Genomic DNA, 17,447 nt, shown 5'->3' with positions numbered 1-17,447 from the left:
TATTGGTAATTAAATGAACCACTTGCCAACCCGTCACAGTACATATACTGTGACAGGGTGGCAGCTACAGGTGTACGTCGCTGCCTTATTTTGGTGTATGCCCCTGTTCTATCTATTTTAAAATCATTTGGTGGAAAAAGTCATTTTCGGTTTTCAGCCAAGGGCATCCTGCATTTTCGGTTTCGGCCCAGAATTTTCATTTCGGTGCATCCCTAGTGGTCATTATTTATGCTCATTGAAATTTACGTTTGTCTTGAGTTCTTTAAGATAATTCAAGTGTCAGAAACTGCCAAGATTAGACAGCTTCTATTGAAATATATGATTGAGGTTTTGGTAAACTAGACTAAATTTCATTAGTTAATAAAACCTTGCATTTGAGTATTCAATATTTTGTTGTATTTTTTGTGTTTCTATTTTTTTTTTCTTAAGACATTATCAGAAAAACAGAAGTGGGAGCACGCTCACCACCACGTTGGCTCAAATGGAGGAGCACCCTGCACTGGTATTGTTTGCAACAGTCCAGAAATTGTCTCTGTTGGAGAGGATGGCAGAATAAATGTTTTCAGAGCTGACAGCAAAGACATAGTAAGAACAATAGGTAAGTTAAATGACCCTTTACCAAGTAGGAGAGAAGTACGAGGATTGTAGCTAGAGCAGTTGGATCTTAACACAGAACTTAGATTATATAATTAATTTCACCTTGGGGATACTGTTCCACTAAAGGTAATTTTCTGCTTTGTGTTTAATATGCTTAGCCTCAATTGCCCAAGTTTAAGAGAGGTTAACTTGGAGGGTAAGTGCAGTTTAATGCTAAAATGTAAGGTTGCAACAGTCCCAACTCTTTCTGCAGAAAATGTCAATCAAATGCTCTATTTCAAATAAGTTAAAAGAAAATCCTTTTGTGCTGTCCAAGCTGTGCACAGATTATATTGACTTTGTGAGGGGAGGGAGGGTCTATGTAGGAAAGCTTCGTCTGTGCCACAATGGCACCAATTAACCATCTTGGCACAGACCCCACTTTTCGTTCATCTATCTCGCTTTATAGGCTTAAAACGATTGTACATGTTTAGGTAACCATCATGTCTACGTTTATCTGCTCTGTCCAATAGAATTGCACAGAGCGACTGGGAACCTCCTTCTCTGGACCCCGCTGATGCTCCTGGCTTCTCTCCTCTGTCCAGTTTTTCCATGGGAAGCTGCTTCCCATGGGGGGCACTCGTGCATGCTTACTCCCGTGCCCGGCTGCTTCGTCCATTGACACAGACAGTGGGACTCGGCCCCTGCTCCCTCATCACTGGCTTTGATTGACTGCACTGGGAGCCAAAAGTTCTGAGCCCCAGCAAAGCCAATGAGACCCGGAAGTGAGGTGAGAAAAGAACTGCATACCAGCATAGCGCTGGATTAAATGAGGGCTCAGGTAAGTAAAAGGGGGGATGAGGGTGGGATATCGATGCCTAAACATTTTTTACCTTAATGCAAGGGAAAAAATGTTTAGGCTTTAGAACCACTTTTCCTGATCTTGGAGTAAAAGAGCTAATGTGAATGCTATACCAACCTTGTACACACTTGGCAGTTTGGAGACATTGGGGCATGGGGATTTATGACTATCGACATAGTTTGTTCCTTTGATTTATTTTAAAATGTAAATGTTTGTTGCAGCCATATATTTTAGTACTAAACAGCAGTCATCCTTTAAAAGGCAATGCCATCTTTTTATTTTCTTTCCCAATAAATCTGATATAATCCGCAGCCTGCTCCCGCATCGCAAACGCACATCTGGCAGTTCACACTGCCATATGCGATGCACAGGGGGTGTCAATGAAATGTTAACGACACCCCCAGTTTGATCGCATATCACAGTGCGATCTGACAGTTCGCACAGGATGTGATCGCACAAGTGTGAACCACTGTGCGATCCGATCCTGATGCGGCTGATAAAAAGGGTCCTGTGCGACTTTTCTGCGGGTGCAGTGCGAATTCAGCCATACAAAGTGTATGGCTGAATTCGCACTGCACATCCGATCGCATGTAATGAAGGAGCAGTGCGCTCCGATATTACATGCGATCGCCGCGCACGCTATAGTGTGAACCGGCACTTAGTCTTTTTTTGTTAGCCCTGATGCGATTTTTTTTTTCCTTCCAGGCAATTGTACATAAATAGATCTATATAATCTCATATCTGTAAGCTCACATTTCTATTAACCACTTCAGCTCCAGGTTTACCTTCCTTCCTGACCAGGCCATTTTTTACGATATGACACTGCGTTGTTTTAACTGACAGTTGCACACTGTGCGACACTACCCAATTAAACTTTATGTATTTTTTCCCACAAATGGAGCTTTCTTTTGGTGGTATTTGATTACCTCTGTGGTTTTTATTTTTCGCGCTAGAAACCAAGAACAACCAACAATTTTGTAAAAAAAAATAGGTTTTATGTTCTGCTCTAAAACTCATCCAATGAAAAAATTTAAAAAAATCAAATTTCTTCATCAATTTTGGCCAGTATGTATTCTGCTATGTATTTTTGGTTGAAAAAAAATCCCTATAAGCCTATATTGATTGGTTTAAAATAAAAAAGTTAGTGTTTGTAAACTATGGGCTATTTTTATTTATTTTTTTACTAGTAATGGTAGCGATCAGCGACTTGTAGGAGGACTGCCAAATTGCAGAGGACAAATCAGACACCTAACTGACACTTTTTACACTTTTTTGGGGACTAGTGACATTACAGTGATCAGTGCTAAATATACACATGGTCACTGTACTAATGACACTAGCAGAGAAGGGGTTATCCGGGTCGATCAAAGGGTTAAATGTGTGCCTAGGTAGCGATTACTAACTGTGGGGGAGGTGCTTTTACTGTGGGGGAGGTGCTTTTACTACTTGAAGACATAGATCTGCATTCCTGTTTCACTGTGTTCCAGGAGACATGTCTTCTGTACTCACAGAATGACAGTCTGCTTTGTGTACATGGCAGACTGTCATTCTATCGGAGTACTGCAGGGCTTGACAAATTTGCCTGAAATCTAGGAGCCAGCTCAAAAAGTTTAAGAGACAGTTTTTTTTTTTTTTTAAACTAACAACCAAGCTTTATTTAATAAAACAGATACTAAATTTACACATAAATACTACTAGAACCCCACTCTCCTCTATAGCGCAATTGGATGGAAACAGACTGTCTGTCTCTTTCCATCTGATGCCATCTGATCCGATCCACGGGATGGATAGAAAATAGAACCACCATCCGTCTGTTTTTGGCAGACAGGATCAGATGGCGGCAGACTACTGCTCCATAGAGGAGAATGAAGGGTCCGATCAGGTCTGCCTGAAAAACTGACAGGCGGACTTGATCAGACAGCCCGTGTAAAAGGGGCCTTCGGCTGTGGCATAGCGATGAGGGGGAAAAAGATTATATATATATATATATATATATATATATATATATATATATATATATATATATATATATATATATATATATATATATATATATTTTTTTTTTTTTATAATGTTTTTTTTTTTTTTTAATTTAAAAAATAAATTAATAATAATAACCACACTCCCTGTCCACTTTGAAGCCTGCAAAAACGTCCATCTCATCTCCTCTTGGGAAGGAGATGGGAATGCATTGAGAACTGGCAGTGGAAACAGTCATTACTCCCGGCCACCACAAGAGGGCGCCAGTTCCCCATTGGAAGCCTCTCTCATCTCACAGAAGAAGGCTGAAAAGCCGGGGCCTCAATTTTCGGACGGCGCGGAAGTCCGTGCACTCGGGGAGGAGGTGGGGGCGCAAAAGGGACAGGACACCTCCTGCAAAAGTATTTACCCCCTTTTACTTTTGACCTATTTCGTTACATTACAGCCTTACGTTCAATGTTTTGTTAATCTGAATTGTATGTGATGGATCAGAACACAATAGTCTAAATTGGTGAAATGAGAAAAAATATATACATAAAACTATTTTTTAGAAATAGAAAACAGAAAATTGCCATGTGCGTATGTATTCATCCCCTTTGTTATGAAGCCCTTAAAAAGCTCTGGCGCAACCAATTCTGAAGAAATTCAGAAGTCCCATAATTCTTGAAATGATGTCCACCTGTGTGCAATTTAAGTGTCCCATGATCTGTCATTACATATACACACCTTTTTTTGAAAGGCCCCAGAGGCTGCAACACCTAAGCAAGAGGCACCACTAGCCAAACACTGCCATGAAGACCAAGGGACTCTCCAAATAAGTAAGGGACAATGTTGTTGAGAAGTACAAGTTAGGGTTAGGTTATAAAAAAATATCCAAATCTTTGATGATCCCCAGGAGCACCATCAAATCTATCATAACCAAATGGAAAGAACATGGCACAACAGCAAACCTGCCAAGAGATGGCCGCCCACCAAAACTCACGGACCGGGCAAGGAGGGCATTAATCAGAGAGGCAACACAGAAACCTAAGGTAACCCTGGAGGAGCTGCAGAGATTGGAGTATCTGTACATAGGATGGCAATAAGCCATACGCTCAATAGAGTTGGGCTTTATGGCAGGGTGGCCAGAAGAAAGCCATTACTGTCAGCAAATAACAAAATGGCATGTTTTGAGTTTGCGAAAAGGCATGTGGGAGACTCCCAAAATGTATGGAGGAAGGTGCTCTGGTCTGATGAGACTAAAATTGAACTTTTCGGCCATCAAAGAAAACGCTATCTGGCGCAAACCAAGCACATCACATCCCCCAAAGAACACCATCCCCACAGTGAAACATGGTGGTGGCAGCATCATGCTATGGGGATGTTTTTCAGCAGCCTGGACTGGGAAACTGGTCAGAGTTGAGGGAAAGGTGGATGGTGCCAAATACAGGGATATTCTTGAGCAAAACCTGTACCATTCTGTGTGTGATTTGAGGCTAGGACAGAGATTCACCTTCCAGCAGGACAATGACTCCAAACACACTGCTAAAGCAACACTTGAGTGGTTTAAGGGGAAACATGTAAATGTTTTGGAATGGCCTCGTCAAAGCCCAGACCTCAATTAAATAGAAAATCTGTGGTCAGACTTAGATTGCTGTTCACAAGCGCAAACCATCCAACTTGAAGGAGCTGTCGCAGTTTTGCAAGGAGGAGTGGGAAAAAATCCCAGTGGTAAGATGTGGCAAGCTCATAGAGACTTATCCAAAGCGGCTTGGAGCTGTGATTGCAGCAAAAGGTGGCTCTACAAAGTATTGACTTTAGGGGGGTGAATAGTTATGCACATTGACTTTTTCTGTTATTTTGTCCTATTTCTTGTTTGCTTCACAGTAAAAAAATGTCTTCAAAGTTGTGGGCATGTTCTGTAAAATAAATGATGCAAAAAAAAAAAAAAAATCACAATCCATGTTAATTCCAGGTTGAGGCAACAAAATGCCAAGGGGGTGAATACTTTTGCAAGGCACTGTGTGTATGTATGTGTATGTGTGTGTGTGTGTGTGTGTGTGTGTGTGTGTGTGTGTGTGTGTGTATGTATGTATGTATGTATGTGTGTGTGTGACTGCACAGAGCGGGCGCCCTGTAGCAGTAAATCTGCTAAGGGGCGGCCATAAGGTGGTTAAAATGGATATACAAATAATGTAGAGCGACCTTTCCTCCTTTTATCTACAAGAAATTTCATATTTTCCTAATTTTTTTTTTAGTTCTTGTATAAAGTTAACTGAGATGACCTCTATTACAGCATCATTTTTTTCTGTACACCACCTTTCTTCATTGTGCAGTACCTTTTTTACTTTTTTTTTTTTTTTTTTTTTTGCTCGGTCTTTCCTCATGCTTATATGGGTAACTAGGATAAGAGAATATGTTTCAATCAACTAACAGCAATCACCCAATATTGTGATAAATGTTGTTGCCACCAGAAATTGACTGAAGCATCTCCTGTATTCCCGTCATTACTTTAGATGATGCCGACAGCAGTACAATGCATGCAGTAACTTTTCTCCGTACTACTGAGATTTTGACTGTCAATTCCATTGGGCAGCTGAAGATGTGGGACCTTAGACAACAGGGCAATGATCCTACCCTAATATTCTCTGTGTGAGTATTCATTTTAGGAGTTGGATGGGACAGTAATAAAGTGCACCTCCAATTTTTAAGCATCAAGTTTGGGGTTGAAAGTACACTACATTTTGTGTTTACAGTTCTTCTGCTAATTGTACATTCTAGGTGATTCTACTTCACGGAGCTATAGCTGACTCCTGCATATTTTTATAAAGATTTTATTTAGTGCCAACAGTTTGCTCAGGGCTTCATAAAATAAAGGGAGATCATGCAGTTACAAAACAATTCAAGTATAGAGGGTTAGAAGCACCCTGTTTGTGCGAGCTTATAGTCCAGAATGGAAGGGCAGGTGATACAAAAGGTAACAACTGTGTGGGCAAAACTTTTTTTTTTTTTCCATTTTGGACAGAGTAGGGTTATAACCCGTCAGTTTTTTTTTTTTTGCATTGTTCAGTTGGCAAAATTTCCCTTTTACTTCCTGTCCCATAGCCAAAACAACAAGTGAGGAAATCCCTGCAAATTAGGGAATCCCTTGCCCCCCCCCCCCCCCAAGTCATCAGAACTAGTGTCCCCATTGGAAGATTGCCCCTTTTCTGGAGACAACCCCAAATGTGTGTTTTTACTTTTTTCTTTCAATGATAATGGTAAACAGAACAAATAGAGAGGGTGAAATCTCTCCAGTGGGGGCACAGACTGCAATAAAAACCTAATACATGTTCCATTCCATCTCCGCTCTGTCCAAAAATGAATAAAACATTTTTGCCTTTAAGTTATACTTTACATTTCAGTTGTTCGTGACCGAATATACATATGTCCTTGCCTTCAGATTCATTTTTGAGAAGCTGACAAATCTTTAGGTTGGTTCATGAACTGGTTTTAGGTTCCAAAGGTAAGTTTGGGTTTGAAATACTGAAGCAATATGGTAGCGTTTACTGTTTTTTGTTTTTTTTCTATTTTATGGAGTGCTTTATCCAGTTCTGTAGGAAGCCACCAGGCTGCTGTTGCAGCTTTGCACCAGCAAAAAAAAAAAACTTGTTGCCTGAAAGACGTGGTTTTCTGCAGCGGCATTTAGGTCCATAGAACCCAATCTAATGTTTAGATATACGTCAGTGGACCCAATCATTTAAGACACATTATGAAGATTAGAACGCAGTAAAATTAGGGAAGAGGAATACATGGTTGCTATGATATCTAAATCCTGCTTCAGCTAATATTGGTAAAAATTTGAAATGCGAATGCGTACAAAATTATACGAAGTTGAGAGGCAGCAGCTAGTATGATGGTGATAAGCCGAAATTGGCATAGCAGTGGCACAGCAAGGCTTATAATAACATTTCCTATGTAATAAGGTACTTGAAAACTGCATATAGCGATCCAATTCTAGTGCTTTGAAGTAAACAGAATCTAAAACCTGATGGTTTCACTTTGCCATCCCCAGGTGCAAGACGTTTCATCCTGTCGCCTGGGCTTCTGCCCGAATGCTCCCCACGCGTGCCCACCCCCCACTATGTATCCTGGGCTCCACTTGCCCATTGGTGGGTCTAGGCCCGGCATAGCCAGTGCCGCCGGGTAGAGGGGAGAGGGGAAAGCACACACACGTCCCCTCTCCTCCCCTTCTAGTTAGTGACGTCACTTCAGTGTCCCCGTTGACACTTTCCCCGGTCATCAAGGTCGGGAAAGAATGTAATGCAGTGCGATGTGCATTGCATTACATTCAGTGGAGCACAGGGGAGACAAGCAAGCAGGGTCTTTTGGACCCTGGATGTCTCCTTAAAGAGAACCTGTCACCAAAAAAATAATCACATAAGGGACATTTTGTCCCTTATGTGATGGGGGGGGAAAAAAGTTAAGTAAAAAAATTTTAATTGTAGAAAATTAAAGTTACACCTTCGTAATGCTAAACTGATGACCTATAGGGGCTTTTAAAGGGTTGCCTATGGAAAATATAGGGTACTGAGATGTTTCAGGTTTGACATGTTGGGTATCTAAAATGGAGCATATACCCACAGGCCTTAGTGAAAAGGAGCACCAAAGATTTTGGTGAAGTCCAGATTCACAACAGGTGGCCGTTGACAGAACAATACTGTAAAAACCAGGGTATGGAGAGAACAAGGATCCCTCCCAGAGAAGGAGTCAACTAGGGACACCGTTATGCAAATTAAACAAAAATAAGCTTTATTAGGCACATATGCCAGTGCAAAATAGAAAGTCAGTGTTCATGGGTGTGACATAACATGAGTAAAATCAGATTAAAAACACAATATCATCCAAATGCAAAACATCAACCCGGGTTGAAAAAGTAGGCTTCCTGAGACAATTAATGATAGTAGTAAAAATGATGATGGTAATCATATTAATGATGATGAGGAGGGATGTCAGGTTGCATGAACCAGAAGGAAGTGGATAACATCAAGCAATCCCAAGGTCACAAAAACAGTCACATAGGTGCTGCCCGTGTAAAATTCAGCAGATATGATTCCACATATAGAAGCTCATCATCGCGGGTGAATGAATGTGAGTGGTAAAGGATCCTGTGTACAGAACCTGGAATCAATAGGAGCCGAGTAGTTGGTAATTATATGACGGTCAGATGAGATTGGCTGATGTACACAGACTCTCAGATGAGCCCAACGTTGTGTAGATAATGAGTTCTCTCAAACAACATCAAATAAAGAACCTGTTATAGGTGAGATAATGAGTTACCATCCTGGAATGTGAGTCATGGAAGTCTTCACGGGAGATGTTGACCCAAATAACCTGTAAACGATGCACTGCGGCAGCGGCGTTCCCCATGTCTGGCTTCCCTCTGCATGCTTCTCTGTAGCGAGAACAGGTACGTCAATGGCAGCCCGACGTAGGGGGCGGGGGAACGGACAAACTTCAGCCGTGCGGTGCCCGATGGTCATGCTGGTTAAAGTTCAATTGGAGACAGGCTGATGACGTCTACGCTGACATGTTTCACTGGTGCCAAGCCAGTTTCCTCAGAGCTGACGGTGGAAGGATGTACACAGACATTTTTAGAAGTCACTTGGTTGCATTCCAGTGTGATTCTAATTAAATGAAAGAATAAAGTGCAATACGCAATTTTGGCCACAAGATGCCCTCGCAGAAATGCAAGGATAAATCAATATGATCCTCCCACCAGCGTCAATACTTTCTCCATAGAAATGTATATCTCACACAAAGAGGCTTTCTCTAAGGAGAAATACAGCATACATGGATCAAAAAATTGAGCCAATTTATATATAAAAAACATTAAAACACATACAGGAAAAAGGGAAAAGGTTTTGCTGTAAATGATGCACATCTAAATACATTTTCCACGGGAGGCTATTTTTTATTTTATTTCAAAAAGCACACATGGAGCAAGAACAAAGATGGAATAGTCTCCTGACTTTGCGGGAATTAGAGGCCTTAGTGAAGATGTAACCATACACTGTTGGGTATCTTATTTACTTGGTGCCACCTCGGCTTTTATATTTTACCAAAAACAAATGGGTAATTTATTGTGTTTTTGTGCCCCCTAAAATTAACTGAAATGTGTTTCCTAGACATTTGCTTTCATGTGAACACTGCACTAGTCTGATTACTAAGCACCATGCTGCTGCTGTTAAAGAGGAAATAAATCTGACACTGATGTCACTTTAAAGCAGAAAAAAATTAAAATTCTCCCTTGTAGTGTTATGCGCCCACACTGAAGAGTTAACTGCTCATTTAGGTCGAGGGGAGAGGAAAAGCATTTTTACTTACCTAATCTGCTTCCTTCGTAGACAGTGCTCCCTCTTGCTCTGGCGATGGGCTGTCCCTCTGCATCCTCATGTCCAGTGCAGGGCTGTGTAGTCTTGATAACGTCAGGACCTTAAACCACTGGGGCATAGGGGAGCAGATTCTGCAAGGAAATGGTCTAGCAGCATGGTAAATTTAGCCTCCTAGACCTATGTGAGCAGCTAATCCTATACAGTGCAGGCATAGCTCAATGCAAGAGATTTTTCAAGTTTCCTGGAGTTGGGCTTTAAAGAGGAAGTAAACCCTCCTCTACAACTTGTACCTATAGGCAAGCCTATGATAAGGCTTACCTATAGGTACTGTAAATATCTCCTAAACATGTACCGTTTAGGAGATATTTACCTTACATGTCGCCAGTGACGTCACTGGCGCATGCGCTCTGAAGGAACGGCCGATCGTGCCGTTCCTTCAGAGCCCCGTGCCGTGACTGTCGGCTCCCGCGCGCGTGCGCGGGAGTGACGTCACCGCGGCTCCGGCCAATCAGATGGCCGGATGCCGCGATCCCGGAAGACGGGCGACCAGACATGTCGCCCGTCATAGAGGTGAGTGAGCGGCACGGCGGGGGCTCGTTCTGAGGTAAGTATTGCATAATGAGCTAATATGCGATGCATACTAGCTCATTATGTCTTTCTTTTGCAGGGTGTAAAAAAAAAAAAAAAAAAAAATAAAACGAGTTTACAACCTCTTTAACTTGGGAGGCCACCTACTTTAATCTCCTCCACAACCCTGCAGCAATTATACATCACCAAAGCTGGCAGCAGCAATTTGCTTGCCTTTGGAAAGTTCAAGGCATCCCATGGGAGCAGACATGCACATACAGGGGTTGGACAAAAATATGGAAACGCTACATGATTTGCAGGTGTGAAAATGACATGTTTCGCATGGAAAGCGTGATTTGGAAAGTGATGTAACATACTTTTGCTTCAACTGTGTAATGAAATACCTAGCCAATACGTGGGAAACCTCACTTTCGTCATTTACTGCATACACTGCTAAGTAATACAGAGTGATGTCAGCTTACTGATTTTTAAAGAGGGCAAATTTTTGGTGCCCGCTAAGCTGGTGCCTCTGTGGCTGAAGTTGGTGCTCTCTCCTCGTGTAGTAGTATACAAAAAAATATTGCTTTTCGCATAGGTGCTTTGGTTTTGAATATTGGTGTTCTTTGTGTATATCATCCAGATCTGTGCAGTATTCTAGATTTAGGCAATTCCTTAAAGCATTAACTTACTCCCCTGTTCATCAGCCCTTTGATGTCCCCAGAACTCCCTGCCGTTTGCTGGCATTTTCAGCTCAGAGGCTTCTAGGTATCAATCCTCAGCCATTTTAATTTGTCCGCCCGAGCCCACATCACTCCTGCTCAGGGTGGATTTGATTTAAATCAAGTCGATTTAAATCATGATTTCAATCACTAGTAAAAAGGCTTGGATTTAAATCCTAATTTTTAAAGAGCAACTGTCATCTCTGACCCGCTGTTGGCTCACCGACAGGCCCATTCACTTTAATGGGTCGGCTGGTGATGCAGCAGTGACACACAAAAAGGTGAGGGACGTGGCGGCAGAAGTTGAGTGGAAGCCTGCTAACAGGCGCTGCCATGATGGATCTGAAATGACAGGTTCTCTTTAAATGTAAGAATTCATTCTTACTGGTAGTATGAAATTGTGTGCATCAATGCAGTGCATGTTATCTTAGCTTGGATTCATTGAATGAGTTTACCAAAAATGAAAATATTGCAAAATATACATATATGCAATATAATACATTCATACATATGCTCATTTCATGCTGATTAAGCCAAATTATTAATTACATTTTTTTTTTTTTCCATCCTGCTCATGTGCAGGAGTTCAGTCTACCCTGAGCCTGAGCTGCACATGCAGTAATTGGGTTTATAAAGCATTTGGTGAACATCAAGTAAAATTTATATCTGTGGCTATTTAGTAATATATTTTAATTATTTTAATTTAAATATTAATATATATATATAATTTAAATTAATTATTAATATATTAATTTAAATATTTTAAAGTTTTTGTGTCCGGAGTTCAGCTTTAAGGAATATGTATTAAAAATGATGTAATAAACAACCTTTTTCCCATTTTTTTCAGAGCTAATGAGAGGGTCCCTTTACACTGTTTGGACAGACATCCAAGTCAGCAGCATGTTGTAGCAACGGGCGGTCAAGATGGGATGCTATGTATTTGGGATGTTAGACAGAGCAAAATTCCAGTATCCTTGCTCAGCGCTCACAATGCAGAAAGTAAGTTGGTAGTTGGCTTTCATGTAGACTTGCACCTTCACAGTCTTTACAAATTCTTATTTTTAGGTACAGAAAATGAAGTGCTAAAAGTAGCGTTTGCCGTTATATAACCTACCAGTTACTGTCCTTTGGCTGGATGGTGTAATATTTTTGTCATTTTGGTTTTTTATAGTGTGGGAGGTTCATTTTCACCCGTCAAAACCAGATCATATATTCACATGTTCTGAAGATGGTTCCCTTTGGCATTGGGATGCATCAGCTGAAGCTGCTGACCGACCTTCCTTTCTTCTTGGTAAGCAAAAAGCATACATTTTCTTCTTTTTTTTTTTTTTTTTTTTTCCATAAAAGAGATGCAAGGTAAAACTAGCAAACTGGCCCATGGCAATCTATTAAAATGTGTGTGTATATACAGTCAGGTCCATAAATATTGGGACATTGACACAATTCTAATCTTTTTGGCTCTGTACACCACCACAATGGATTTGAAATGAAATAAGATGTGCTTTAACTGCAGACTTTCAGCTTTAATTTGAGGTTATTTACATCCAAATCAGGTGAACGGTGTAGGAATTACAACAGTTTGTATATGTGCCTCCCACTTTTTGAGGCACCAAAAGTAATGGGACAATTGGCTGCTCAGCTGTTCCATGGCCAGGTGTGTGTTATTCCTTCATTATCCCATTTACAAGGAGCAGATAAAAGTTCCAGAGTTCATTTCAAGTGTGCTTTTTGCATTTGTTGGTTGCTGTCAACTCTCAATATGAGATCCAAAAGGCTGTCACTATCAGTGAAGCAAGCCATCATTAGGCTGAAAAAACAAAACAAACCCATCAGCGAGATAACAAAAACCTTAGGTGTGGCCAAATCAACTGTTTGGAACATCCTTAAAAATAAAGAATGCATCGGGGAGCTCAGCAACACCAGAAGACCACGGAAAACAACTGTGGTGGATGACCGAAGAATTCTTTCCATGGTGAAGAAAACACCCTTTACAACAGTTGGCCAGATCAAGAACACTCTCCAGGAGGTAGGTGTATGTGTGTCATTCAACAATCAAGAGAAGACTTCACCAGAGTGAATACAGAGGGTTCACCACAAGATGTAAACCATTGGCGAGCCTCAAAAACAGGAAGGCCAGATTAGAGTTTGCCAAACAACATCTAAAAAAGCCTTCACAGTTCTGGAACAACATTCTATGGACAGATGAGGCCAAGATCAACTTGTACCATAGTGATGGCAAGAGAAGAGTATGGAGAAGAAAATAGACTGCTTATGATCCAAAGCATACCACCTCATCAGTGAAGCATGGTGGTGGTAGTGTCATGGCGTGGTCATATATGGCTGCCAATAGAACTGGTTCTCTTGTATTTATTGATGATGTGGTAGGGGTACGTCACTCACTCACTCAGCCGCCTGTAGGGGGCAAGCGCGCGCCGCCGGAGGCGTGCTCCCGCTCGTTCACAGGCATCCCTGCGCGAGAGACCGGCGGCTCCAAGGTCACTCGCGATCTCCCGCAGGAGAGGGAGAAAGCCAGGCGGCTGATGTTAACACAGCCGTCTGTCATTCTCCCTGATGTAAGTGCAGAGACTGTAGGATCCTGCTATGTAGGATCGTATGTCTCTGTGATTACATCACAATCCACGCCCCCCCACAGTTAGAATCACGCCCCTAGGGACACACTTAACCCCTTGATCACCAATAAAGTTAACCCCTTCCCTGCTAGTGTCATTTTTACAGTAACAGTGCATATGTATAGCACTGATTACTGTAGTAATGTCACTGGTACTCCCAAAAGTGTCAAATGTCAGGGGTCCGATCTGTCCGCCGCAATGTCGCAGTCCTGCAAAAAAAACGCAGATCGCCGCCATTACTAGTAAAAAAAAAACAAAACAATAAAAATGACAAATCTTTCTGTAGCAGAAAACAAATTGACCTAAAATGTTGAATTTAGATTTTTTTTTTTACTTTTTTTTTTTTTGAGAATTTCATATAAAAATATGTGAAAAATATTGTTCTTTTTTCAAAATTTTCATCTTTTTTTTTTATGTTTATAGCGCAAAAAATCGCGTAGGTGATCAAACACCACCAAAAGAAAGCTCTGTTTGTGGGAAAAAAAAGGACGTCAATTTCGTTTGGGTACAGCGTTGCACGACCGCGCAATTTTCCGTTAAAGTCACGCAGTGCCGAATCGCAAAATAGGCCCTGGTCTTTGAGCAGCAGAGTTCCGGCCACCCAAAAAAAATTTCAATGAAAATACCCCCGGGATAGTCAGGGCTGGTACATTCCACAATGGATAGCCTCTGATCTGTCCCGGGTCGCACTTACCTTTTTAGAAGAAATACTTACCTTGAAAATTTCTTCTCCAGCGCTGCCATCTCAGGTGTGGGCAGCTGAAGCCAGCGCAATCCTCTTCTGTGTCCTCTTCCGTCCTCTTCGGTCCCGCGATGCACTGCGCCGGCCCCGCATTCACTTCCAGGGGTGCAGTGTCATCCCTGCACAGCTTCTGGGCATGCCCAGAAGCTGTTTAGCAAGGTATGACGCGCCTGCACCGGAACTGACATCGGGGCCGGTGCCAGCGCATTGAGCTGCACGTCATCGCTCCCAGGAATCATTGCAAAGCGGAAGTGACGGCGTGGGCCGCGGCTGCCGAGGGGGGAAGTGGAAGAGAGGTGAGTATATTTTTCTGCAATTACAAGGTAAGTAAAAAAAAAAAAAATCGTAACTATCCATTTCCTTTTCAGGTGACCTAGAAGCAAGCAGATGGCCACAAAATCGACTATGTCAATTTTGGGGCCGGAACTACGCTTTAAGGTGTCCTTTTATGAAATGGAGATGAGCAGTGATCCTGCTGATCACAGCTCATTTCCGATCATTCTCAGTTTATGAAACAGAAATGATCGCAGGAGAACATGTTCTCCGCTGATCATCTCTTCACACAGGAATCTGTCATTGACAGACACAGAAATGGCCAGGCTATGAAGCTGCGATCCCAGCACTTCACTGGCGATCTGTGCCAGAATTCACACTCCCGGGTTCACCAGCCTGGAGCTTGTGAAGCGGGGAGTGAAGACAGAATCGGGGGAGAACTGAGGGGGAAAAAGGAAGATTATGGACTTCCTTCTTCCTCGTTCAGACCCCCCAACACAGTAATCATGTCCCCCTGCCATATTTATGTATATATATACATGTATATATATACACACATACATGTAGATATATATTTAATGTGTATATATATATATATACAATGTATGTGTGTGTGTATTCAGTGTATATATATACATATTTATGTAAGGGGACTATTATTTATAACCTTGTGTACTCAGCAGTGATAATTTATCTCTGCTTGTTAAAGCGCGCGAGGGATTTTCATACTACTGTAATCTCGCTTTGTCTCACGAGATTACAGACGCTCCATTGACTTCTACACAGATCTCCGAGAAAACCGTTCTCCTCTGATCACCCTGGGCGAACTGAAGTTCTCCCATTCATAAAAGGGGTGCCAGATGTGATCATTTTCCCCGGAGAACTGTAGAGAAGCCAATGGAGAAAAAAATTCACCCGTTCATAAAAGGACACCTAAATGATTAAATGATCAAAAGTGGAGTATCAGAAAATTTGCAATATGTACATCCCTAGGTGTATGTATAGCGTGTATGTATAGCATATACGTGCGCCTCCACCTCTCCTCTTTCTTCATCTCTGTTCACCAAAAACAAAAAGAACACAGGGTGTGCTCTACAATAAACGTTTACCTGAGAACATGGTAGCAAAACAAAAAAAAAAAATCAAAAGAAATAGCCTCTATGTCTAGTCACCGTGAGGATATGATTGTATCTTATGAGGTTGGGAAATCCTCCAATAGTAAACAAGAACTTAAACCATCTCTCAAATAACAGTATTAGGAAATTTTCTTCTTCACTGATGTGAACTGATGAGGCTGCACTAATGGCACTGATAGGTAGCACTGATGGGCAGCCTTTATGAGCGCTGATTCGAATCACTGATGGGCGCTGATTCGCATCACAGGTGGGCACTGATTAGCAGTGCAGACACCCCCCCCCCCCCCCCCCCCCCAGTCAGTAGAGCCACTTATCAGCTCTACTCACGCCCTGTCAGCATGAATAGAGAAATGCCAATACCTGGCACTTGCTAGTTACGCTGTGATTGGACAAGGCTGATCACATAGTAAAGAGCTCATGTCATAGGCTCTTTACAGTGATCATCGATGCAGTGTTTTGGAGCAGGGGGGTGCATGAGCGGCTTGTTCTGAAGGACGTCCTATGACCAATAATTTATCCATTCTGCTGAATAGATAGGAAAAATGTGTGTATCCTGGTTGAAAGTTGTATAAATTTTGTGTTAAAAACATTTTATACATTGATCTCTGCATGTTGTCTATTTAAACCTGCTGAGACATTTTTTTCTACTTTTACAGGAGGAAGAGGAACTTCACAATTGTCCCGTAGCACTTTAGGACAGTCTGTTAACCAGTCATTAATGACACCTTGGCTCAGCAGTGATCCCACAAAAGGACGTCTAGACATTACCAATCTAATGCCCTCTCACACGCTATCTGTGAATAGCCTGGATGTTTTAGGCGAATATCTTGTATGTGGCACTGATTCAGAGTCCATCTATGTTTCCAAAAACCTTTTTACATAGATTTTTGCACAAGAGTGGATTGGGATATGGCAAGACCTTTTTTTCTTTTGATTTATATTTTGCAGAAGATTAAACATTTTTATAAAAACCGTCTAATCTGCAAATCATTTGTTTTTAGTGATGCCATACTTAGAAGTTTCCTTTTTATTCTTGGGATTATTAGGATATGCGGATGCAAGTGGTGTTTCTTCAAACAAATGTAGTAAAACAGTGTTTGTATTTATGGTATTCTTGGTATATTTTTGCCTGGTTGCTACAGAAAATTGAACTTTACGAAATGGAAAGAGTTGTAAAAGATTATCAGACTCAAAATGTATATTTGAAACTGGTAGACTTTTGTTGAAAATCCACCTTTCAAATCCAGCTGCAGCAACTTCCAAATGTTTCCTCAAGTTTATGATATGGAGTCCTAATTTTGCCTGTTGAAGGAAAGGAGTCCTACTTTGTATGCTTTACTTTCTCAATCAGTTTTGAATGGACTAATTTTTTTGTATTTTTTTTTTTTTAAGTTGGAGTTTAATCTGCTTATATTTTACCTTCCATGGTTCCTCCCCCTACCCGTCCCTTCAAAAAGCTAATAACCGTTTTAAATAAAATCTTTGATTACATTACATATCATATGCAACTGGTTTTCTGCATGTCTCTAAGCAATGCAGAAAGATCATTGCTGGTGGAAAGGGATCCATAGGGTGCTGTACCATAGCCTCCTGTTTTCAGGAAGCTAGA

The 17,447-nt window shown here is 41.4% G+C and overlaps 1 protein-coding gene across 1 annotated transcript in view; it reads left to right on the top strand.

The window, feature by feature from the left end:
• The window catches only part of NUP43 (nucleoporin 43), a 38,948-nt gene extending 21,761 nt beyond the window's left edge, over nucleotides 1–17,187 (top strand). The window contains exons 4-8 of the mRNA XM_082251591.1: nucleotides 430–598; nucleotides 5,914–6,049; nucleotides 11,905–12,056; nucleotides 12,229–12,348; nucleotides 16,495–17,187. Of these exons, the coding sequence (XP_082107717.1) occupies nucleotides 430–598; nucleotides 5,914–6,049; nucleotides 11,905–12,056; nucleotides 12,229–12,348; nucleotides 16,495–16,721 (804 nt within the window). The 3' untranslated portion in view covers nucleotides 16,722–17,187. The remainder of the gene's footprint in view (nucleotides 1–429; nucleotides 599–5,913; nucleotides 6,050–11,904; nucleotides 12,057–12,228; nucleotides 12,349–16,494) is intronic.
• Nucleotides 17,188–17,447: the final 260 nt, after the last annotated feature.

The sequence above is a fragment of the Pelophylax lessonae genome (genome assembly GCF_965119305.1).
Source record: "Pelophylax lessonae genome assembly, chromosome: 3".
NCBI classification, from domain to species: Eukaryota; Metazoa; Chordata; class Amphibia; order Anura; family Ranidae; genus Pelophylax; species Pelophylax lessonae.
The sequence above is the reverse complement of the archived record's forward strand: the minus strand, read 5'-3'. Positions and strand labels throughout refer to the sequence as shown.